This window comes from Schistocerca piceifrons, chromosome X (assembly GCF_021461385.2).
Source record: "Schistocerca piceifrons isolate TAMUIC-IGC-003096 chromosome X, iqSchPice1.1, whole genome shotgun sequence".
Taxonomy (NCBI): domain Eukaryota; kingdom Metazoa; phylum Arthropoda; class Insecta; order Orthoptera; family Acrididae; genus Schistocerca; species Schistocerca piceifrons.
Window position 1 is genome coordinate 395,581,073 of NC_060149.1, and position 27,120 is coordinate 395,608,192.

The window sequence follows — 27,120 nt, forward strand, 5'->3', positions numbered from 1 at the left end:
GCCGTATAAAAGAAGTGAATGAAATTAGGCATAGTAGGCTAATTTACTGATATATTTATCACCAAAATTTGCAATAACCCTAATAGCATAAGTAGCTGAACCTAACCGTTTCAGCAGAGCATCAATGTGTTTCTTCCAGTTCAGTTTCTCATCAATGCACACACCCAGAAATTTTGAATATTCTACCTTAGCAACAGACTTCTGTTCATAGTCCATATTTATCAAGGGTGTTGTGCCTGTACAGAATTGTATAAACTGTGTTTTCTCAAAATTTAGTGAGTGTCCATTTGCAGAGAACCATAGAATTTTCTGAAAAACATTATTTACAATTTCCTCGGCTGACTCTTGTATTTTGGGTGTGATTATTATACTTGTATCATCAGCAAAAAGAACTAGCTTTATATCTTCATGGATATGGAGTGGCAAGTCATTAATATATATTAAGAACAATAAGGGACCCAAGACTGAACCCTGTGGGACACCATTCTTGATATCTCCCCAGTTGGAAGACTCTGCAGATTTTTGCAGACTATCAGTACTGTTAATTTCAACCTTCTGCAGTCTTTCAGTTAAATATGAATTAAACCATTTGTGCACAGTCCCACCCATACCACACTACTTCAGCTTATCTAGAAGAATTTCATGATTTACACAATCAAAAGTCTTTGAGTGACCACAAAATATTCCAATGGGTGATGTTAGGTTATTCATTGCATTTAATATTTGATCAGTGAAAACTTATATAGTATTTCCTGTTAAAAAGCCTTTCTGAAAACCAAATTGACATTTTGTTAGTATTTCATTTTTACAAATATGTGATGCTACTCTTGAATACATTACTTTGTCAAGAATCTTGGATAAAGCTGTCAGAAGTGAGATTGGGCAGTAGTTATTAGCATCAGACCTATCACCTTTTTTATGCAATGGTTTAACAATAGCGTATTTCAGTCTATCTGGAAAAATGCCCTGTTTCAGCGAGCTGTTACATATGTGGCTGAGAATCCTACTTATTTGTCGGGAACAAGTTTTTAATGCTCTGTTGGAAATGCTATCAATTTCATGTGAGCTTTTACTTTTGAGTGAATTTATTATTTTCTTAATTTCTGTAGGAGAGGTGGGTTGAATTTCAATTTTTTCAAATTGCTTAGGTATTGTCTCTTCCATATACTGCCCTGCATTTTCTAATGAATAGCTGGATTATAAAAATGTTTTCTACTTCTGACTTCTTGTTAATACAGTGCGGTACTTTTTATAATGTTTGACTGTTTCTGGATCATTACTCCTTCTAGATATGACACACATTTTCCTTTTGTGTTTACGAGATATTTTTATACTTGTAGTAAGCCATGGCTTTTTACATGGTTTCTTACAGTTACATTTCATTGTTTTCTTAGGAATACTGATTTCAGATATACTCACAAAAGTGTCATGAAATAGGTTAAATTTTAAATTAGCATCAGGTTCCTTGTACACCTCATCCCAGTCTTAACTGCTGCAACCTTTCCCTAAAATTTTCAATTGTTAAATCGTTAATTGGATGCACTATTTTGGAGAACTGTTTAGCATTACTGTATGGAGCTATGTCATATACTGTAACTAACTGCGCATCATTATCAGACAGACCATTGTTAACAGGAAAAGTTTTTGTTTGATTAAATTTATCTTTGTCTATAAAAACATTATCTAATCTGTGTGCTATATCACACATGTAGGAAAATCAATAACTGACGTCTAATTGAAAGAACCAAGTAATACTTCAAGGTCAATCTTTCTATCAGACTCTTTCAGAAAATCTACATTGAAGTCCCCACAAACAATAATTTGCTTCCCCCTGTCTGACAATAGCATAACAAAGAATCTAAGTTTTTCAAAAATTGTTGAAAATTTCCCAATGGGGACCTATAGACGGCTACAATTATAAAAGTACCATTATTTAGTTTAAGCTCACATGCACATGCTTCTGTATGTTGCTCTACACAAAATTTTTTAGTTTCCAAATTTTTCACACTATGACAGATTTTAACATACTCAAATAAAAAAAAAAGTTTTGCATCACCTCGGTTCCAAGAGTTCCAGTACTTGTACATAAAATTTGAATAGAGACCATTATAACATCATTTCTGCCCTTTTTATTGCTCATGAAACCCACACATTGCATGTTGTACCACCATACTGCGAGACCTTCTGAGGAGGTAGTCCAGATTGGTGTACACACCAGTACCTCTAATACCCATAGCACGTCCTCTTGCATTGATGCATGCTTGTATTCGCCGTGGCATACTCAGTCATGTTGGTGGGTCATGTTGTCCATAAACAGCCCCTTTCAATCCATCCCAGGCATGTTCGATAGGGTTCATGTCTGGAGAACATGCTGATCACTCTAGTCAGACAATGCTGTTATCCTGAAGGAAGTCATTCATAAGATGTGCACGATGGGGGTGCGAATTTTTGTCCATGAAGATGAATGCCTCACCAATATGCTGCTGATATTTTTGCAGTATCGTTCAGAGGATGGCATTCACATATCGTACAGCCATTACGGCACCTTCCACAACCCCCAGCGGTGTACGTCAGCCCCACGTAATGCCACCCCAAAACAGCAGGGAACCTCTACCTTTGGGTGCTGATGACCACGCAGTTGAGCACCCCACAAACCAAACATCATCAACTCTACATTGCTGCACTAGCTGGACAGTGTGTCCAAGGTGTTCAGCCTGACTGGGTTGCCTCCAAACACATCTCTGACAATTGTCTGGTTCAAAGCATAAGTGACACTCATTGGTGAAGAGAACATGATGCCAATCCTGAGCGGTCCTTTTGGCACATTGTTGGGCCCATCTGTACCACCCTGAATGGCGTTGTGGTTGCAAAGATGGACCTCGCCATGGATATCGGGAGTGAAGTTGCGCATCATGCAACCTACTGTGGCTGCACGAAAAGCGTTATTTAACATGGTGCTGTTGCTGTCAGGGTTCCTGTGAGCCATAATCCGTAAGGAGTGGTCATCCACTGCCCATGGGGGACCTGAGTGAGGCATGTCATCGACAGTTCCTGTCTCTCTGTATCTCCTCCATCTCTGAACAACATTGCTTTTTTTCTCTCCGAGGCGCCTGGACACTTCCCTTGTTGAGAGCCCTTCCTGGCATAAAGTAACAACGCAGATGCTGTGAGACTGCAGTATTGACTGTCTAGGCATGGTTGACCTAAAGACAACACGAGCCATCTACACCTCCTTCCCGGTGGAATGACTGGAACTGATTGGCTGTTGGACCCCCCGCCCCTGTCTAACAGGCGCTGTTCATGCATGGTTGTTTACATCTTTAGGCTGGTTTAGTGACATCTCTGAACAGTCAAAGGGACTGTGTCTGTGATACAATATCCACAGTCAATGTCTATCTTCAGGAGTTCTGGGAACCAGGGTAATGCAAAACTTTTTTTGATGTGTGTATATGGCAACTCCTCCTCTCTCCATAGTGTCTCTTACATGTGCTGAAAGCTTATATCCACCTACATTTACCATTTCCATACCTGTGATTACATGATGTTGAGACAGGCATAGTACATCTATTCCATCCTTAGTTTATAAATCTTCTAACCAACAAGAAGCTCATCTACTTTGTTTTTTAATTCCCTGGTATTCTGATGTGATATACTAACATTATTTTTCACTGTGCTTTTATGAGAATCTTGTGACACACTGACATTATTTTTCGCTCTACAATTATGAGAATCTTGCAATATTTTAACATCTGTAGTACCTGCCTGTCTGAGCTTCTCATTAAGCTTAATGTCAATCGGTGGATGATTGGACACTGATCTTAGCCTAAAAAAGAAGTACTCCCATGAGTTTCAGTGCCTCCACTTAAAAATTTTGTTATCATCCCAGCCAGTTTACCCTTCCCTTTCCTAATGAGATGCAGGTCATATCCTCTTAAGTCCCACCTACCAATACTATCAACAAGAACCAAACCTATGCCTGACAAAATAGCCGCACGAAGCAGCTGATCTAACTCCATATTGACCCTCCTGACAGGGCTGTTCAGTTGGGCCAATCATACTGCAGGAAAGCAGGAACCAAGCCAATATTTGTATAGTTCGTTTCAGATGCTTCTTTTACCAGGTCACACTCAATATTGTAGCCCTGATCCCTATCAATAGTGTTTCCTGCTCCACCCATTACCCCAACATGATCCCGCTTTGTTAAATCCTTGCACAATTATCCTACATCCTCTATCACTTGGCTAAGACATGCACTGGGCTTGGAAATACTAGTTCAAGAAGGAGAAAATCCTGGATGTGCCTGTGATACGTGTTTCCTCAGATTCTTGTTGTAATCATAGCTTCTTCCACACTCTGAAAATGTGCTTTTTCTTCTTCATTCCTTATATTTCTGATAGTGCAGTTCTACTTCAAGAAGGAGAAAATCTTAAAAATTTCATACCATGTCAGCAAAGACTGCATACTTGATAGATATACAATAGATCATGTGCACTATTAGGCATCTGGCTGCTACCTTCCGAACAGCGTGTATTTTCCTCATGTGGCTTGGGCTCTTTGTGTGAGAGATTGACTCCGTGGAGCTGTAGTTGAATGCCAGCTGCTAGACACAAGTGATAAATTGTCATTGGAATAGATATTCAATGTGGGTGTGGAGGTTAGAATCTGTGGTATTGAAAATGATTCATTGGAGGAAAGACATTTAAAGAGGGATGTTGTAGAAAACGTAGTCAGTCATCTAAATTAATGTAAATGGTATACAAACAGGCATGCCTCTGGATTCTGGCAGTTGTGTGTCAGCTGTGGTTGAATTCCTTATGCAAAGAATAAAGCATCAAAAACTTGTAATTTTTCTTCTGATGGGGCAAAAGTAAAGACAAGCAACAGGAGGAATGAGCAAGTATGTGAACCATGAAGTGTTATTAGTTTAAAAGTAGTATTTGTGATTTTAAAATAAGTTGTTTAATGGCTGTGGGCCTGGTAAAGGATGTAATTTTAGGTACTAGTTCTTGATACAGTCTCAGAACAATATAAGTTATAGAGACAATGTTTGGAATTTGATAGTTGCAGAAATTGCAAACAAATACAAATCAAATACTTTTTTTAGGGATGAGACATGAGTGGCCCACCTAATTACATCTAATGTGCAAGCTGTATGTAGATGACGTTCTCGTAGCAGTGACATCATGGTGAGAGCACTGTAATTTTATCCATATCTAGATCATGTTTTTGTTAATTTTTAGATTAATATGTATGTAGAATGTTTTGGAAGGTCAGAAAGTGACCATCTTTGGGAAGCGCTCATTTCAATGTGTTTAGTGTTAATGTAATTTCATGATCATCGTTTTAAAGTAAAATTGTAAGAAGTTGTGAATGTGAATAGAGCGCTATGATTTCCTAAGGTTTTAAATAGGTGGCACTGCTACACCTCACGGTCTTTTCACGTGGATCTATCTCATGTGTTGGTCAGAGAAGTTGGTGGTGAGTCAGTTTGGCTTTCACCAGGTGTTGAACTTAGTTGCTGGGCAGCAAGCCAGTTGCACCATATCAACACTTTAAAATTTTATAGGTTATAGGATTTAAGTAGATAGTGAATGCGTAGATTTTGTCATGCTGATTTCAAGTCTTTGTTTGTGTGACTCAATAACTTTAACTTTGCATGAGTGATAGTGATCAAAGTGAATATTTTTCATACAGTGAAGCAGCATCACCAAGCAAAATTTAATGTTAAGCAAAAATTGGGACTTGGGATTTTGGTTCTGCTTTCACAGCTTATTTAATAGGAAACTCTGCCAAAGCTTGTTCGCTATTTGTGCAGTTTTAATTGCACTTAACTATGATCTTAATTATTTAACTTTAATGTGGAATTCCAAGACATTTAGCTCTTCAGTTTTTTCCCTGTGCCTTTGCCCCCACACTGCAGCAGGATTGGTGTGGTTATTAACTGATTTGGCATGCTTAATTTAAAGGTTGATCAGATGCCCTTCCTGTCGTCTCCTGGTAACCCTATGGGGACAGAATATGTGTACCTCAGCTGTCTGTGTCTAGTGTTATTCATGTGTAGATGAGCAAAAGTTTTCTAAATATTTTTGAATTGTGTAACTGAGATGGGATTTGGATACCAGTATGATATTCACCTAGTAGGATGTGGGAAACCTCATCCAGGATGGCTGACACACCAACCTTCATTGTTAATCTGTTGGGTGGATTCGATCCGGGGCTAATGTGTCTCCCCATTCCAGAAGCAGCAATGTAACACACATGGCCATCTGGGCAGTTGGAAACCCGTACACATTAATTACTTGATATGTTTTGAGTGAACAATATATAATATTCAAACTTAACTTCACTACTGGGTTGACTACATTTTTATTTCTTTCCAATGAGTTACCATTTATTTTCCTTAACTTATTTATTTATTTGTTTAAGCATTTAATTTTGCAATATATGCCAAATTTCAAACATGTCATCAGTGTTTGCCTGGTAAAGTCTATGTTAGGCAGGTGGTGCTGTCATAGGTGTTATGTACAGCAGTGGGTGACCCACCCCTGAGATTGTAAAGCCACACTTTATCTTCAGAGTCATTCACCATCCTGAACTCCAATAAAATTCTGTAACTAATCTCAGAAAATTGATGCAACACTTTGTGAAAGATTTTCGTAATAGGTGCTGTCAGTTTGCAGTATGACAGTTCTTTTAATGGATTACATGTAGATGGGTCCTTTTTTGTTACATTGCTGAAATTAAATGATTGTGTTAGTACAGTACATCCAGAATTGTTTCCTATTAGACAGTACAGAACCACAACATGAAAGTAAGTGCTGTATATTTTGTGTGCCCAGGTGCTGAGAAAGTTTAATTCTACAGATGGTGTTAGCCTTCATTTGGTGGAGATAAGTCAGCACATGAGTAAACTGCAGGCCCAGGCCCTCAAATGTATCCAAACAAATGAAAGTGGATTACCGAATGTGAACATGGAGTACCAATCCGCAGTTACTACTGATGGAATAACTGTGAAGTGGTACAGACAGATACAAGATGTACCACGTGGGTTTTCATGTATAATTGCTCACGAGTTTTTTGATGCCTTGCCTGTCCACAAATTGCAAGTAAGTATTACATTAATCATTACAGTCTGCTTCATTGTAAAATGAGTGTTAAATAGTGCAAATATTGGAAGAATGAAACTATATCTAGATGTAGCAGAGTCCCCTTTTCAGTTATGATATCAGCTGAACCATACAAGGAAAAAGGAGAAGTAATGTATGCTTGACAGCACAGAGAAAGGGCAGTGCTGAAACTTGAGCTACCCAGTGTATTATGCGAAAGTCAATCATATTATGGGGTGTGGAGCACTGTTTGCAAAAGTAATTATGAGTGTGACTGAAGCTGTTAACCTGCTTGACACAAATCATGAGGACACTCTCTTTAAAAAAACGAAAACGTTCATTGTAGGCTTCCTAAGATTACAAACCTGGGAAAAGTACTTAATGTGAGGAAGAGAAGTCAAATATGCAGCAGTGGTGCTGGGAAATAGTGGAATATTGGAGCAACCCAATGATGAAGTCAACAAACTAACAGTGATCACATCTCAGTTTGTTTGCTTTGAACTCTAAGACAAGAGATTTTTTTGTGGTTTTAATTGTTTCACGTGTATAGAAGACAAAATTAATGTAACAAAAAAATCCTAGTTTTTATTTAAGATGGCTTGAGGAGATCTTAAAATGGCACAGCACGTGGTTTATGCACCACTTAATATCCTGACCAAAGGCCTTCAATTTAGTGACTGTGTTGTGCAAAGAAGGAATTCTATAAGTAGACAATAAATCTTTGCCTTTTTTGCCACCTGCTCGAATTATGTTCCAAAGAACATCACAGCCTTCTGGCATAGTATCAAGCCAATTTTCACACATCAACTCTGTGCATATGTTTTCAGTTGTATTGAGTACAGACAAAGGAATTGGCCAGTCTAGAAGAGCAATTTGCTCTAATCTGCAAAACTGTGCCTGCACTATTTCTGATGTAAATATTGAAGACTGGGCCTGCTCCTTCAAGAGTAGCTGTTGCACTGATGAGGCCATGCCTTTACTCATAATCTGAGTATTCGGAGCAGCACTTGGTTGACTGCCTATACTCTGAAGCATTTTGAGTTCATGGAATGACATACACCCCCAAATTGTCACAGCAAACAACCACAGCAAAATGAACATATCTCGGATGAAACCATATACCTTGTGGCCTGTCTATTTTTATCGGTTCATCGTTTGCTGTGGAAAATATTACTTTGTCAGGAAATATAAGATTTCACCAGTCACGTTTGTCTTTGTCCCTAGCAGATGCTAGCAGGTAGAGTTGATGCCCAGGGTATAGGCTCTCTCTGCAAGCTGTGCACTTGCTTTGTAGGTCTTCTGAAGATGACACCAAACTGCATCCACCAACCTAGGAAATGCAATAGGGGAGATCGTCTAATTACATGTGGTGTTTTTTTTTAATTTTTCCTCTCCCTCCCTCTTCCTCCCGTGGTGAGATATGGTCAACCCCCACCCCCCTCCTACCCCCAACACCCCATCATGTAAGGTTTTCCCTCTAGTCAGATAAAAGTACATAAAAATGAAAGTTTTTAATCTGTTTCAAACATTGATTAAAACACTTTAATAAAAGTTGGCATGCAAATTCATGATGAACACAATAACATCGGCACTGTGTGCATTGCAGAATATCACAACTCACTGGCTGAAACGCAGTGATTTCAACTGATGCAGTGGGAAACTCCCCATATGAAGTCTCACACTTTTGTGGTACTTGTCTCAAATTGGGAAATCTGGAGCATGCTCACATGTAAAGCATTCATTCTGTTCAGAGAGGCCATATACTCATGTTAATTTTATAAAACAAAGTGTTATCCATCATAATAATGTATACTCCTGAATTAAAAAGTTCACTTGAAATGCTCCCCCTTTAAATGAGATTTGCTGGGATTTTACCAGACCATGCCCCTAATTTTGAGCTCACGTAATTAATGGACATCCCTATAGTGTGTATCAGCTGCACTGCATTTAAAAACAGATTTTGTCATGATGTGTTCACCATTTCATTATTTTGAGCCAGTGATGGCATATTCTTATACAAGATTATATCCTGTACCAAATTGTTTGGAAAGTACTTAATGTGCAAGTGTGCAAACAGTTGATACCCACTGACACCTGTGTGAGCAATTTTCAACCCTTGGAGGACAAAGTTAACAATTTGATAATTTTTCATGAAGACTGCAGTGAGCTCAACATTGAAGTAGATAATTTGTTGTAATTATTAAAATTTAGCTTAAAATTCAAATGAATTTTATGATTATTGTTATTAGCTTACAGCAAAAGTAGATTTTAACAAAATAAAAAGTCACTGTAAAATGAACTTCCCCATCATTAAGCAGTAAGATAATAAATAGTTTGACACTGAAAGAGCTTGTGGTCATTTGAAGTCTCATGTTACATATGAGTAGCAATTTGAAACAACTGTGGAAGCCTGGATACACAATACTGGGGGGAAATGTATAAAGAACTCTAATTAATAAAACCTCACATGACATAAAATAATAAATAATGTGTGTGCTAACAGATATACTACTGGGAAATAGCAGTCACTCTACTGTCCTTTAGTTTTTCCCGTGTTCTTCAGTTTATAACAAAAAACAAGCCCAGACACATTTCACTAATAACTCTCTTCCATATCTTCAGAGACTTTTTTGTGAAGCAGTTTGGTATACCCAGTGTACTATATATTGACTGCTACTATAAGCAGTGGAAGTCAGATTTCAGCCATACTGCTTTGGGATGTACTACACTAGGAACAGACAGATACATATGTTTCAAGGTTCGTGACAACTTTACTGAATAAGCCTTATGTTTTTGCTTCTTACGGCACACTTAAGTTGTTGTCAAACATTTGACCTCCTGAAAGCTAATCGATTAGAGAAATATCTGTTGTTTACATGACGTCACACTCGATCTGCCTGTAAATGTTACATTGGGCTTGTACATCTCTCTTGACATGTCTCTTTATGGTGACACATACACGTCTGATCAGTTAGAATGTAATAAATTTCCTTGAGATGGGAAAGCTTCTGTCCATGAATCGGCACAGCATTAGAAACCAATGCTCGTGCGAAACTCAGCTTGCTCTTTTCTCACATGATATACTATGAACGATGGATGAAGGGCAACAGGCAGATTCCGTATTTCTAGATTTGTGAAAAGCATTTGATATGGTGCCCCACTGCAAACTGTTAATGAAGGTATGATCATGTGGAATAGGTTCCCAGATATGTGAGTGGTTCAAAGACTTCTTAAGTAATAGAACCCAGTACATTGTTCTCGATGGCAAGTGTTCATCAGAGACAAGGGTATCATCGGGGAGTGCCCCAGGGAAGTGAGATAGGACTGCTGTTATTTTCTATACACATAAATTATCTGGCAGACTGGATGGGCAGCAATCTGCAGCTATTTGCTGATGGTGCTGTGGTACACGGGAAGTTGTCGACGTTGAGTGACTGTAGGAAGATCCAAGATCTAAATGTAGAAAATGTAAATAGAATAGAGTAGAAAAAACAAACTCATGTTCAAATACAACATTAGTAGTGTGCTGCTTGACACAGTCACATCATGTAAATATCTGGATATAACGTTGAAAAGTAATATGAAATGGAACAAGGAGGTAATTGTTGTAGAAGAGAAGGTGAATAGTTGACTATGGTTTATTGGGAGAAGTTTACGAAAGTGTGGTTCATCTGTAAAGGAGACCATAAATGGGACACGTGTACGGCCTAGTGTTGAGTACTGTTCGATTGTTCGGGTTCTGCACCAGACGAGATTAAAGGAAGACATCCAAGCAATTCAGAGGCGGGCTGCTGGATTTGTTACCGGTAGGTTTGAACTATATGGAAGTATTATGAAGATGCTTCGAGAACTCAAATGGGAATCCCCGGAGGGAAGGCGATGTTCTTTTTGAGGAACACTATTGAAAAATTTAGAGAACAGCATTTGAAGCTGACTGCTGAACAATTCTACTGCCACCAATGTACATTTCACTTAAAGACCATGAAGGTAAGATAAAAGAAGCTGGGGTTCAAGAAAAGGCATATAGACAGTCATTTTTCCCTCACCCTGTTTGCGAGTGGAACAGTAAAGGAAATTACTAGTAGTGGTGTAGGATACCCTCCATCACACACTGTATGGCGGCTTGCAGAGTATATATTTAGATTTAGATATGGATGTAGATGTAGCCCTCATGAATGGCTTTTAGCAACACTGCGCTGGATGACTGTTGTTAATGTTTGCTATCACTTACCCACTTCCTGTCTTTCCTCGACAGTTTCCCTTGTAGTGTTATCCTCTTTGGTGAGTTTGTATCTATGCCCATGCTTTAAAAAGTTTTAAACCATTATTTTATGTCCCTGATGTGAAAAGTAACTTCCTGCCTCATAAATTATCATTGGCTCAGTGATCATAAGGCATTGCTGCGTCCAAAATGGATGTGTTGTAGCTGGATACTTGTTCATTTTTTGTGTTTAAAATTGTCATAATAAAACCTGTTAGGAGGGGGGCTTATAGGTGCTCAACATCGAGGTCATCAGCGACCTGTTAGGAATCCCATTGGTGTTCGTAGGGCTGTAGCCCAGCAGGACAGGTGTACTTTGCCATATGATTTCATATTGTCAGTTTTATATGAGATCTTCCACATGACTGGAATTTTTGCAGAAAATTTGACCCCATGTGGCTGAGAACTTTTTTCTGTGTCTAGTTTCTAGTTATGGATTAATCTAATTTTGGGATTCTGAATTCAGAGGTGCAACCAGATTTTCTGTTTAATGTCACAGTTCTGAGACACAAAATAATAATAAAAACTATCAATTTTATTTCAATATGTGGTGAATGAATATTAATAAAATCTAAGTATGAGACATGTACTCAAACTTTTACATGAACCTCAAAATAGACATTATAATCCACAAAAAATCACACGTCATCAAAACAGTAATCATAATTAGTAATGTTAGTGTATTACAATACAAAGTTTAATGCCAATTTATTTAGAGGAATGGGACAAGAATGCTTTTATTTTGTAAAATCTCTCATCAATTGCTGTAAACAAAAACTGTAAGTAATCAGTCATCATTGAAGGGTTCTAACATTCTTGCTAGTGATAGTGATCTTCTGTTGCAAGAATACCTTGGTAGAAGGATTCACCCTGTTCATTGCTAACAGCACCCAGGTTTATAGCAAAAAATCAGTGTGCAAATGGGGAAAAAGTGTATGTTTAGTGACACCACATACTCCAGTTTTTGTAGTCATCTATAACAGTTCATTCGCTATAGAAGTGTAATTCTCTTCTCTTGTATTGGCCAAAGAGCAACGAAGCCTTTGAAATATATCCAAGCATGTAATTCACAATATAAGTAAACACAGCAGATAATTACTGAATGCCACAGCATAACTGACTTTAACTGCCACAGCAAAAACATGCAGCAATGTTCAATAAATAATGGTAAAGAATCTGGCAAATGATAGTATACTCACCTGTCATGCAGCAATTGTATTTAAATTGACACTATATAACACAAAATTAGAAAGTAACTTCATAGTGACCCATTTTTATATTTTGAATGTGTAAAGAAACAAAATTACAAAACTTACCTTGAAATCCATATGTGATACCACACTTCACAGGGCAAATATTGATTCTACAACAAAAAATTACCTTTAAATTGATATGTCACATACCAAATGCAAAATGGTTGCTGCCCAGTGTTATGAGTAGTGCAGAGCGCAAGGCAAGGCTGTGTGGAGTAGGTGATGTACTGGACATTGAAATGAAATACATTAGCCAAAGGAATAGTAATTAAAAGAGATGTTAGTTAATTGGTATTTGATATTTTTGTTAACTGTCAGTTTCTGGCCAAGATGACTTGTAATTTTTGTTTGTTTTTAATTATGCCTACTAATTTCATTCATTTGAAAAGGTTGATGACATGTTATGTTTTAAGTGTAATTTTAATTGAAATCAATTTTGAGACAAGTTGATGCTAGTATTTTATTTATTTCATTTAGATGTCAAAGTTTTCTGATTGTTGTAAGTTGTTTACCTCTCTCACCTCCTTGGTGACAGTATGGTCAGCATCCATGAGGTTCTCAGCCTTTGAATTCCATATTTCTTTCTCTGTAACTTTTAACTATCCTGCATACTATGTGTTTTCTGTACAAAGAGTTAGTGGTAATTTGCTGAGCTGTTTTAGAACCTTCTTGAGAATTGTATTAAGCATCCAAAAGACATATACATTCCCATGTTTGTAGTAATTTGTATCAATACTGTAAAAACGAAATGCTTATGTGCTTTGCTTTGCTGATGTGATGCCTTGCCTGCATAAGTACACTGTGCCCAAAATTAGAGCAACAAATCACTATTCCCCTGTCCTGTGTGTAATTCATGATATAATCATACAAACTGTCAACAGATGTCCATACAGTCATGTTCTCCATGGAAGATTGCATTCCGATCAATGAACGTCCATGCTAACGATGACATCAGGGCACCTATCAAATGGCGTAGTGTTCGTCAGGTAGTCCCACATCCACAGTTGCTGTTTTCACAGTCACAGATGGTGCTGTATGGCACAGAGAAGATGCCTACCAGATTCTATGTGGTGAAGGGCCATAGGAATAATGGAAGCAGAACAGTCACAAACTAATGTGGCCTGATGGCTTAATGTGAATCGTTATGTTGTTTCTCAAGTGTGGCAAAAGTTTATAGAGACTGCAACTGTATCCTGAAGACCAGAGCAGAGCTGACCATGTGTGACATCAGAAAGAGAGGACTGTTATTTGGCTGTAAGGGCACGACGGTACTGCCTTAATACTGCATGGAACTGGCATCTGACCTTGCAGCATCCACTGGGCATGTTGTATCAAGGCAAACGGTGTACAGAAGGTGTCGGAATAGTGGCCTTTGTTGTCGGAGACCTGCGGTATGTGTACCTCTGATGCATCTTCACAGAAGGGAATATCTAGAGTGGAGTTATCAACATACCTGGAAAATTGAACAAGCGGCAATGTTCCTTTCACAGATGAGTCCCAGTTTGGTCTGGAGACTGATTCTCAACGGATTTGTGGAATACGATTTTGGGACCCAAACATTGTGAAAAGAGACCAATATAGAGGTGGATCCCTAATGGTGTGGGCAGGGATTGTGTTGGCCACTCTATCACCTTTTCAGGAAATTGTATGGGTGAACTGGCAAGGTTTAAATGCTGTCAGGTATCTTGATGAGATCTTGGGGCCTCATGTGAGGTGCTGTGGGCCCAGACTTCATATTGATGGACGATAATGCTCGACCTCATAGAACATGGGTGGTTGATGTTTTCTTTGAAATGGAAGTGTTGTGGATTGGCAAGAGCGCCAACCCACTATGAGAGGAAGCCGAAAGGCACGTGTTTTAGCTCACGCAGGCTGACGTGAGGTCTGGAAAAGGCCAAGGAAGTTAGACTAGCAAAAAACGTACGTAGCTGCTGGAATACTTAACTTTAATCCATAATTGGTGAACATCACTCTTGACGGTACATGTTTTACAGCATCAATAGTAACTGGTAATAGCGCCTTGCTAGGTCGTAGCAAATGACGTAGCTGAAGGCTATGCTAATTATCGTCTCGGCAAATGAGAGCGTAATTTGTCAGTGAACCATCGCTAGCAAAGTCGGCTGTACAACTGGGGCGAGTGCTAGGAAGTCTCTCTAGACCTGCCATGTGGCGGCGCTCGGTTTGCAATCACTGATAGTGGCGACACGTGGGTCTGAAGTATACTAATGGACCGCAGCCGATTTAAAGGCTACCACCTATCAAGTGACACACATGGCATTGCCTGCTCAGTCTCCCAATTTAAATCCCATAGAGCATGTCTGGGATGAAATTGGGATATGGGTTGCATCACATCAGCATCCACCAACCTCCAAGATTTGCGAGTAGCTCTGCAGGAAGCACGGACGTTATTGTCTCAAAATGAGACTGATGACATCATTTAGAACATGCTCATCATTGTCAGGCCTGTATTACTGCCAGAGGTGGTCACACCCCGTACTGAGCACATTAACCAGTTGGCGGAATGTGTGTGCAAATCCATTAAGTTGGAAAAAGTGAAGAACATTTTTGTCTACCACTATGCATGTTGCAGCAGTTTATGTTCTGTATTCTTTACATTGTTTCTACTTTACTGTCAGCTGTTTATACTATTTTGTGGCAAAATAAATGCAACCTTGCAAAATTTCTGTTTATTGCTTTAATTTTGAACACCAATGAGGTTAGTGTGTACTTGCACTCCATAAAACTAAAAGTAACTCAGGTAAGAACTATAATCGGTAAAGCAATGCAGCAATGTTATATTTCATGGTGTCATCACAACAGATGTTGAAAGTGGCTTTCATGTGATGCAATGCTTGCGTTCACATGTCAGTAAAGAGGACTGATGACAGAAATCTCACAGTTGTGACGGTCTGTTGCAAAAACCATTGACAAAATCCTTCCCATAGAGGGAAATATGCTGCTGATAATCCTTGCACCTATTGCAGGTGATAGTGATAGTAGCAGTTGTCATACAGGATACACATAATCATACTTACACCATGTTGCTGGGTCACATGCTTATAATAGGGGTTGTCTCAGTATTGTGTACAACCCAGTCCTCCAAAGCTGGTGTAACCACAGTCTGCTGCCTCCCTGCACATTTGTCCGCCTTAAAGGACCCATGATCACACAAATGCCCAAAAAGGGCTTGAAATGTTGTGTTTGGTGGTGGGTGTCTGTGAGAGTATGTGTTTTGTTACAGTCATGCTGCCTCTCGACCATTTCCATCTGCTTGACCATACACAGACACCATCTCAGCTTGTTCTTGACATGAATACTAGGCCATTACAATACACTGCATCAATCGCACAACCTGCAACATGCATGGAACACATGGCATGTGGTCAGAGGAACTTTCATTTGTCAGTGTGCCACCTACCGTGGCAACGATGCATTTCCGGACACATTTTCGTAGGACTTTTTTCCTTCCATTTCCAGTCAGGAATCAATCCTTGTGGTTTGTCGGTTTTATTACTGTTCACCCTGGGTACATATTTATAAACAAGCTAAACCAAATCTTTAAAAAAAGCTGGTACATAATTTATTCATGTTGCTTCACTGGTCACTACTTACATCCACACAAATGCTCTTACAGACAACTATTTAGCACTGACAGCAGGCTAAAAGCATATGTACTCCATTATGCACTTTGTTGTCAACAATTTATCACAGTTCAACAGTTCAAAACCAAAGGTAACGCTATTTTGCCATTAGTTGGCGCGCGCGTGGCCCCCCCCCCCCCCCCCCCCCCCCCAGAGAGATAGAGAGGGGGGGGGGGAGAAAGGGGAGGCATAGTTAAGTATAAACCATTGTGTGTAAAAGAATACAATGAAGGTGAATATCTGTGCATGAAAATCCCTCAGTGAAAGAAAACTATAATGTTTTTATACTTAGCTATGTGAGAAACAAACATGTAACTTTTTTGATGGTTATCTTGTTTTGGAGGGATTTGCCGTGTAATAATATTTTCCAGGTGATTTGTTAAATTGATCGAGAGGCATGATAATTTACATGAGTTAACTTTACTACTTATTTGTATGTTACAGAGAACTAAACATGGATGGAGAGAGGTACTTATTGACATAGACATGTATTCTGATGGCAACAGATTCAGATATGTAATTTCCCGTTCACCTACACCAGCCTCAAAACTTTTTGTACAGGTGTGTTAGTACTTTAGCTAATCCTATGTAAATATAAAGAAGGTGTAAGCAGTATGAAACCAGTAAACTTTAAAAAACTGAAGTAGACATAGATTACAGGCAACAAATAAAATTTTCGCAAGTGTTTTCAACAGTGTTGTATGCAGTAGTTTCCTACAAGAAGAAAGAGAAAAGTTAAAGAGCCAAATATCTTAAGAAGAAGGCCCAACACAGGATAACATTGTCTAAAAACTTCTAATGAAATTATTGATTCAGGTCACTAATAAGAGAATGGGAAAAAAGCAGGGAGAAAATTATACAAATGTAGATGAAAAACTATGTATAGTCAGTAAACTGGGTAAGTACACAAGATTTATGGAAAGTTGGCAAGGGCAAGAAAATAAAATGGGAAAGATGACTCACTGCACAGAAAAATATAAACAGAAAAGAGATTGTGAATTACATTGTTAATATTAGTCAGTGAAGTATCCATGTATGTTTCATATCTTTTCTTAGCAGGATGGGAGATAAAAGTTACTTTCTCAATGTTCAAGTATAATGAACATTACATTATTAGAGTGTGTGGTCTCTGAAGTGTGACTATCTACATAATAGTATGTCCATTGTGTTGCACAATCATGTGCCACCCCTGCTGTAAGCTATTCCAGCTTGAATTTCTCTTGTTTTGCCATTATCGTCATTTCGTAATTTTTATGAAAAGTAATAAGTAGGAAGTTCCTGACAGATTAAAGCTTTTTGCCATAGTGGGCCTCGAATTTGGAAACTTGTCTTTCGTGGGCAACACTCTGATTGCTTGTTGCACCAAATGTCTAGCACAAATGGGAAACCTACACAGATAATGACATTTTTATGAATCAAACAAGTAAATGCTAAAATAACTGTCAGAAGCAATCCAGCAGCACATTACAGGGGAGAAAAAACAGCAAGATGGTATTAAAAGTATTGATCTCCAGTTTCAAGTAATTTATCTGTAGATAAAACGGAGCTCAAATATTGGTTCATCACAACCTCAGCGTAAAGAACCAAATTGTAGCAGTAAATAGTTAGTTCTCTAGCTTATTAAATGTGTGGGGATTCATTGGCATATTGTGACAAAGATCGAAATCAACAAGCCTGTCATGTGAATAACTAGCTGTAGTGTTATAGTTTTGAGGGACCAGTGGAAATGACTAGGGTTCTTTTGAAATTGCACATTACATCTTTAGAGCTATAATTTAAATTCATGGATATGTTAGAATCTTGTTAAAGTGATCTGACATGATTATTTTTGTATGTGCTTAATTTTCTGCCTCTCCATTCATATCTTCTTTTTTCTATGTATAAAAATGGAACTCCACAACAGAAAAATTTGCTGTCCTGTTATTAAATTCTCTGATTCACTTTTCATTAGCTTACTTTGGATTTTCCTTAAAGTCTTATCTTTATTTGTTCAACTTAACTACAACAATTTTTATATTAACGCAAGTATTATGTATGATTTTCTAGCCTGAAGAGAAAAGGGATCATTTAGAAGTGTGTCCAGCTGCCGGTGTTATAGTGGATCATATTGCATCACTTTTGGAAGAGGAGGGTGGCTTTGCTTTGATTGGTGATTATGGGCACAACGGCGAAAAGACTGACACTTTACGGGTAATCTCTCTCATAAATATATAATCTTTCTAGCATAAGGGGCCACACATTAGTGTATTGTATCTTTATTCATTCCTTTTTATCATTTGCTGTACAACATGTACATGATGTTGGGCAAATCATTTCTGATGTTATGAAAATGATGCCAAGATGGAAAACTTACTGGAAATAATGAGAGATATGTTACATGATTATGATGGTGGTGATGGTGAGATAATACAATAATATTCATATTTAAAATATGCAAGACTGCTTAAGTAGATTTAATCATTTAATTTCATCACTCATGCATATATTCATATCAAATCTGTACTCATCCCATGTTCATATTGTATAAGTACATCAAGAGTGAACCAAGACAGAAAAATGAATGTCAGATACTATTACTCCTACATATATTCTTTACAAGTCTCTTATGTTGTTTATCAGGGGATATTTTGTATACAACTGTTATTCTCTTTCGTGTTACAGTTGTGAATGGTGGAAATAAAGAACGCCTGTTGATAAGCATCCATATGAGATGGAATCTGTCTTATTTCATGTTCAGAGTATTTGTTACAAGATGTGTGAGAGGAATCAATATGTTAGTTGACTGTTCTAGGAACATGCATTCTCAAAATTGTAGCAGTAAGCCACACCATTATGCATAATGCCTCTCTTGCTGCAGTTGGGACCAGAGTCAGATGAGCATCACCATGACACTCTTGTGCTCACCAAACTAAGCTGTGAAGAAAAACGGTGTTCTTCTTTGGAATGTCTGTTTCCTCTATTGATTCCATGTGGTAAGGGTCCCAGGCTTTAGTGTAACATTATCATATTGGTCAGATGAGAGTCTTTGTAATCTACCTCTTTCTTCGGTGGATCTCACTTCCTGAGGATTCTTTCTATGAATCTCACTGGGTTATGTGGAGGATCCACTGCCATCCTTGTACCAAGTGTTACTCCTCACAGGCCTTCCTGCATTTTGCTACAGTTTTGTAGTGTTGCAACTTCCCTTTATAAAACAGCATCATTTGTGAACAGCCTAATGGAGTTTCCAGCCTTTTCCACCAGATCATTTACATACACAGGTGTGGAAAACTAAAGGATGAAAGTGAATTTCACATTATGTGTCATTGCCGGGTAACATAGCTCAGTGAAACCTGGACCATACATAGAAAGAATTCACAGCTGTGTAATACAGAAGGCAACTGAAAGAAATGCTCAGTGGGATGAACAGAAATGACGCTTTTATTTAAAGACAACAATTACACGGAAGCCATTATAATTTATGGACATCGCAAATTGCAAGGCATTGTTCTGAATAGGTTGTGTGATCACCACAGGTGGCAATGCATGCTTTGCAATGTGCTCCCATGCTGGCCACAAGGTTGGTAAGGAACTCCTGCGGTATAGAGCATTCTATTGCTCCAACAGCATGGTTGACAACTGGTGGATGGTAATTGGTGTTTATGGATCTTCTGCAGTATGTCTCCCCAATGCATCTCACACATGTTCTATGGGATTTAAGTTGGGGGAATGGGCAGGCCACTCCATTCACCAAACATCCTGTTACTCCAAGAGCTGCTCCACCTGCGCAGTTTGATGCATTGTGCATTGTCATCCATAAACATGAATTCAAGGTGGAATGCACCTCGGAAAAGATACATATGAGGAAGGAGTACAGTGTCACAATAATGTTGACCAGATAGTGAATCCTGACCAAAGTATTGGAGGTCAATACACCCCTTAAACATTATGCCTCCCCCGCCATAATGCCTTAACCTCCAAAACAGTCATGTTCAACAATGTTCCTGGGTGCATTATGTATGCTCATATGGCAAGAGGTGGAAACACAGAATGCACCTAGGAACATTGTCGAGCTTTCTCTTCCAAATGCGAAAATACTTAGGAGAAATGATCACCGTAATAAAATAAGGGAAATCAGAGCTTGTACGGAAAGATATAGGTTTTTCATTCTTTCCCCACACTGTATGAGATTGGAATAATAGGAGAATTGTGAAAGTGGTTCAATGCCAGGAACTTAAATGTGATTTGTAGAGCATCCATGTAGGTGTAGATGTAGATGTTGATCGTTTTGGCGGTTCAGGTGTTGTGGAGTGGGGAGGCATAATGTTACGTGGGCATACTAACCTCCAGATCTTTGAACACAAAACACTCACTGATCAGCTTTATTGTGACACTGTATCCATTCCCCATGTGCACCTCTTCAGGGGTGCATTTGGCCCTGATTTCATTTTTCTGAACAACAATGCACCACTGTATCAAACTGAGCAGGCAGAGGACCTCTTGGAACTAGAGGATATTCAACGAATAGACTGGCCTGCCCATTCCCTTGCCTTAAATCTCATTGAGCACATGTGGGATGTATTGGGGAGACTTCCTGCAGTACATCCACACATACCAATGACCATGCACCAGTTGTCAGTTATGCTGTTGAAGGAATGGAACACCCCTACCACAAGAACTCCTTACAACCATGTGGCCAAAGTGAGAGCATGTTGTAAAGCTATCCTTGGTGATCTCACAATCTATTAAGTACCATGTCTCACCATTTGTCATGTCCAGGGAACCATAATAAATCATGGTGACAGTGCAATTATTCCCTATAAATCATCCAAGGCAACTGTTATTCTCTTTCGTGTTACAGTTGTGAATGGTGGAAATAAAGAACGCCTGTTGATAAGCATCCATATGAGATGGAATCTGTCTTATTGCTCTACACTGTGTTACCATATTTATTTTATATAGCTGCCCTGTGACTATATATACACACCTAAGTGTGTATATATAGTCACAGGGCAGCTATATAAAATAAATATGGTAACACAGTGTAGAGCAATAAATATCATTTACATACATTGGTAGTACTTAACTTTTGTGGTAGCCCGAAGCACGGCTTTTGATGTACTATACCTAACACAATTGATAAGAACTGACTATTGAAAGTGTTCTGTTGGCTTTGCTGTCACTGGCAGTTTATAAGAAAGTCACAATAACTGTTTGTAACTGAGCTTGAGACTTGGAAGCTGCGAATAGTCCAGGCTATGAGCGTGCACTGACTAGACAAACTGCACATATCATCAGTAACTAACTGGAACTGCCGTAATTGCATAACCTGGTGGAACTGCTAGATCTGACAGAACTGAACGAATATCAGCAGTGCATTTTGTTATGTCCCACTTGACAGAAGAATGTCTATCAGCACCCCACTTTGTGGAAGCAAAGTAGTTCTGATTGCCAGCACTCTCTGTGGCAGCTGACGACACTGTCAGTGGATGGATATGATGTGTTGATGGGCTCGTGGTGGAAGCAAAATGTAGTTCTGTAATGTGAGTACCACATGAAGGCAGTTGGTCAGAACTTAGGGGCCTCTGGCATGTCGTGCGTGTGGTGGCATCCCCTTGTAGTATTGCTGTGTACCGCTGGCTATGTTCACAGCATGTTCATTATGTGTTGGGATGTTGTTACTGAATGTTGCTATTAATTCAGGACAAACATCCAGTGTACAAGAAAACTTGTTTACTGCTATAGTTCATTAAAATGGGTGACAGGCTGCACGCTAGTACTATCAAATTATACACTGCTTGACAGGGCAGCATTAGAATAGGGATATGGCAACACAATAAGAAATAACAACAGCATTTATTAACAATTATGATACAGTGTAGTACTTAACTTTGGTAACAGTGTGATGCATGGCACTGGACATCCTATACCCACATTGAAATCTAAATAACTTTGCTGTCTCTTGGCAGTCTCTGATAGTGTCATAATGACTGAAAGTGATTATTCAGATGTATGTATTAGACTATGTCTGCTGCTCAGTAAACAGTGACTGCTAAGTTGGAATGTAATCTTCAGAATGGAACTTGTGGAAATGTCACCTGTAGCATAATTCCAAGAACTGTACTTCAGCAGTGTGTCATCTTTTCTGCCTGTCAGAGGAAGGATTTCCATCTCCGCCAGTAGTAGATGGAATCAAAGTAGTCTCCGATTGACAGCAGTCTCTTCAGTGGTCAGCAACATTATCAATGGATGAGTATGATGCACGATGGATGTGGCACGGAAGCAAAAAGTAGTCAGGATTCATGAGTGCCTACTGGAGGCCGCTGCATGGAACTAAGAGGTACATGGCAAGTGGTTGTGCCCGTGTGGTGGTGGTCTCTCATGGTATTTGTTGTGTACCTCTTGAGCCTGGTGTACTACGTCCCTCTCTCTTGGACGGGCCAGTGAATCAGACCTGATGAAGCCAACTGACTTCATTAGCATCCTGCTTTCTTGCTTGCCGGTGTGCATATTTGGTGAGTGCACATATTTTGCTGCCCCCGGCATTCATGTGCACCACCATGAGAAAACTGCTCAAAACAACAGTGAGGGAGCAGAGCATTTTGACATCAGCCTGGTCTGAGATGTGAGGTGCGACATTCACTTCTGTTGGTTCATCACTGGCTGGGTGCAGGTGGGCCACACTGCTTGAGGTGGTGGTGGGGGAGGGGGGGGGGGGGGGAGGAGGGAGCTGCCAGCTTCATCGTCAGGTTCCTCAGATGGCTGGCTGTGTACAGGTCTTCTGACTGTATAAAAGAAAATAGCTTATGAGTTCTATATGCATGTGAGTGGAGTGTGGCCTGATTGTGGCCTGATTTAATTTTTATGGTTGCAACTGTGTTTGAACATTTACCAGCTGTAGAAGTTTGGAACAGGATTTTCCCTATAGGCAGTGCTAGCCATCACTGTAGGGCCCATGAGATCAAGTCTGCAGTGCCATCTGTTTTCTGTAATAGCTGACGACGAATGTCAACACACAGTAACTCAAGTTCCATACACTGGTATCTGTTTCAAGCCCGTAAACATGTTGAGTTTTGTGCCTACCAACTACAATTTGCATACAGCATTGGTTGTCTGTTATCATTTGAAGAAAACTGCTGCAGAATTGCATGCTTGTCAGAGCTTTCAGCGAACATGCCCTTGGGAAAACACAGTGTTCTGAGTGGTTCGAAAAATTCAAAAGTGGGATTTTGACATGAGAAATGACGAGTGCAGGAAACCACCAAAAAAGTTCAAAGACAACGAATTGCAGGCCCTTCTGGATGAAGCTGACACTCAAACTCAACAGGAGCTCGTCGAACAATTGAATGTGACACAGAAAGCCATTTATCTTCAGTTGAAAGCTATGGGAAATGTGCTTTCGCACGAACTGAACAAAAGACAGCAAGGAAATCGAAAGACCGCTTGTGAAATACTGCTTGCCAGATACAAAAGAAACTCATTTCTCCATCAAATAGTGGCAGGTGATGAAAAATGGATATATTTTGAGAATCCTAAGCATTGTAAATTATGGGTGAATCCAGGCAAACCATCGATATCCACTGCAAGATCAAATCACTATGGAAAAAAGACAATGCTCTGCGTTTGGTGGGATTAGAAGGGTGTCATCTGTTATGAAGTGCTAACACATGATGAAACCATTAACACTGATCGCTACCAACAGCAAATGATCGATTTAAATTGAACATTACACGAAAAAGACCGGAATATGGAAAAAGGTAACGCACAGTCATACTGCTCCATGATAATGACCCATCATACCCAGCAAAATGGGTCAGGGAAATGATTGAGGCATTCAGTTGGGAAACACTAGGGCATGCGGCTTATTCTCCAGATTTGGCTCTGTGCAATTATCATCTGTTTGCATACCGGGACATGCTCTTGCTGAATAACACTTCAATTCATACGAAAATGTACAAAAATGTCTTGCCAACTGGTCTGCTTCAAAAGAAGAACTGCTCTTTAGCGTGGCATTCGTAGCCTGCAGGAGAGGTGGGAGAAATGTATAAATGGCCATGGAGATTATTTTGAATAAAATATTGTTTATCAGTTTCAGACAACAGATGTTGCAACCAAATTCCGATTTTGTACTTCTACACACAGTAATTTGAAACGTGAGATTGATGAGCGGCTCTATGACTGTGCCTGGTAGCCAGGTCCTTTTTCTTACTTGTACATTAAAATGAGTACCGGATCATTCAAAAAAATCAGCTGTTGTTGAAGCTCGGCTTGTGTATGCACGAATGGCTTAAAAATTGACATCAGTGTTCAGTATGGTCTTCCATGGAGTTTCTCAGCTGAAGATTGTGCATTGTGTGGAGTGGCTGTGTACTGAGAGAGGAAGATCAGTAAAGCATTGTCTTTATTGCACTGTTGAACTTTGTCATTTGTGACGTGAAAGTTTTATGAATCTTTCAGCAAGTCCATTGGCCTCAGGACGAAACTGTGCAGTTCTGAAGTGTCAAATGCTATTGGTTTCACAAAATATTTTAAACTCCCGGGGACAGAACTGTGTGCCACTGTCAGTGACAATAGATTGTGGCAAACCTTCAATAGAGAAGACTGAAATAGTCTTTGTTGAAAGTGTCAATGGCAAGTGTATTGTAAGTGGAAAGTTGGAGAAAGCATTGATGAGGATAGGCCAATTGCTTCCTAAAAAGAATACTGCAAAATTAGTCTGCAGACATTACCAGGGTTCTGCTGCCTGTGGCCATGGAAAATATTATCGAGGCAGACATAAATGGCATTTAGCCAGCATCATTTCGATGTCTTTGTCAACATTTTTTCAGTAGCAATGCACTCTGGCAATGCATTTGCTATGAACTGTGCCCCAATGGCATTGATTTAAGCACCACAAGGATAACCACTCGTGTCTTGCCCGATTCAGAATACACCACAATGACACCTTCATACATTGTACGATTGTATGTGTATGCCGCATATTCTAGTAAGATTTAATCTTTGGTTGATTAAGTAACTTCTTATCATTAGGCCATTCCATTTGAATATAATGTTTAATCTTAGACAAAAGAAAATCTCTAGACACAAGTTTGCTGGTTAAATTGGTGTTTACTGGGAGATTTTCCACAGTTTCTTGAATACTGATATCTACTAAAAAAACAAACAACAGCTTGTGAGTCAAACTGTGAATAGAATTTCATTGTTGTAATTCAACAAAAATAGTTCCCAGCACTGCAAATGTTGAGCTGTCCATGTAGAAACTGTATTGTTTGGTCCAAATATAGCGCTAAAGGTATATAGTCTGTGAGGAGGACAAATTTACATTCATAAATTTAATCCTGATATTTCTTGACTGCCTCTTTCTTGATTTGACTGTGATTTCTTTGTGGCACTGTTAGACTCTTTTGAAGTGAAAGCTACTGGTCTTTCAAAACCACAATGCTGATGCAACAGAATGACACCTGTGCCATAATTTGAAACATCTGCAGCAATTGTGAGAACTTTGACTGGATCAGATGTCAGAAGATATTTGGGATGAAGCAAATACTGTTTTAATTTGTGAAATGCACATTGACATAGACTGTTCCATTTCCACTTGGGGCCTTTATGTAACAACTTGAACAGTGGTTCACTGGTGGAAGCTGCACAAGGGAGAAACTTCCAGTAATAATTTTTATTTGTCCAAATACTGAACATAATTGCTTGACATCCGTGGGGGTTGGCAGATTTTTAATAGCATCAGAATGGGGCAGCATTGGCTTGATAATGTGTGCAGACAGTATGTGTCCTAAGTATTGCACTTCATGTTGAAAGAAGATCCACTTGCCTTTGTTGTATTCCAAATTTACCAATTTTATGATTTTGGAAACAGATAAACAGATTGCAAATTCTGTAAGAGTTCCTATGGAGTTGTGCCTGGCTCACTTAAATTGTCAAGGAACTTTCCAGACTAATTGTTCTAAATATTGCTAAAACAAACTTGGTGCACCGACTATTCGAAAGGGTAACCATTTGTAGCAGTAGAGATCAATTGTAATATTTATCACCAAAATCCGTGGGTGTCCATGTCCAAAGGAATTTGCAAATACAGTTCTGTAAGATACAGCTTGGTGAAGTACACACCACCAGCTAATTTTGACATCAATTCTACCACCTTGGGAATAGGATATGAGTCAGAAATAGACTGAACATTGACCATTGCTTTGAAATCTCTTCAGATGCATAGTGAGCTGCTCCGTTTCTGTACAGCTATGACTGGTATTACCCATTGGCTGCTGGTTATGTCTTCTGTAACCTCATTCGGTTCGAGAAGGTCAAGCTCCTGCTCTACTTTATTTTTAAATACAACAGGAATGTTGCATGCTTTGCAAAATTTCGGCACTGCATTCAGCTTCTATGTAATGTAGGCCTCATAACCTTTGATATTGCTTGTTGCTGTGGAAAAATATCAGCAGGAAGTGATCCAGATTTTTGAGCACCATCTGGAAGCTGGTGCTCAAAACCGAGAGGCACTGGGTGACTGGTTGTGCCTGTTTGGTGGCCTTCTCATGCGGTATTTGTTGTGTCCTTCTTGAGTCTGATACACAATATTTTGCAACTATTTGGAACTGCATTAAATGCCTTCTGGAAGGCAAGGAATGTGGCACCAACCTGGGTCTCATGGATTAAACGAGTGAATCAGGTATTGCAAAATCATTGTTTCTGGGATCTGTATTGATTCCTTCGGAGGAGATTTTTGGTTTCCAGAAACACAATGATAGATCATGTTCGCCGGCCAGTGTGGCCGAGCGGTTCTAGGCACTTCAGTCTGGAACCGCGCGACCGATGTGGTTGCAGGTTCGAATCCTGCCTCTGGCATGGATGTGTGTGATGTCCTTAGG

At 39.2% G+C, this 27,120-nt stretch overlaps 1 protein-coding gene across 2 annotated transcripts in view; it reads left to right on the top strand.

The window, feature by feature from the left end:
- The window catches only part of LOC124721871 (protein arginine methyltransferase NDUFAF7, mitochondrial), a 67,432-nt gene that overhangs the window by 30,479 nt on the left and 9,833 nt on the right, over positions 1–27,120 (top strand). For both annotated transcript variants that reach the window (XM_047247009.1, XM_047247010.1), the window contains 3 exons: positions 6,840–7,106; positions 16,706–16,822; positions 18,308–18,451. In XM_047247009.1, coding sequence (XP_047102965.1) covers positions 6,840–7,106; positions 16,706–16,822; positions 18,308–18,451 — 528 coding nt within the window. The remainder of the gene's footprint in view (positions 1–6,839; positions 7,107–16,705; positions 16,823–18,307; positions 18,452–27,120) is intronic.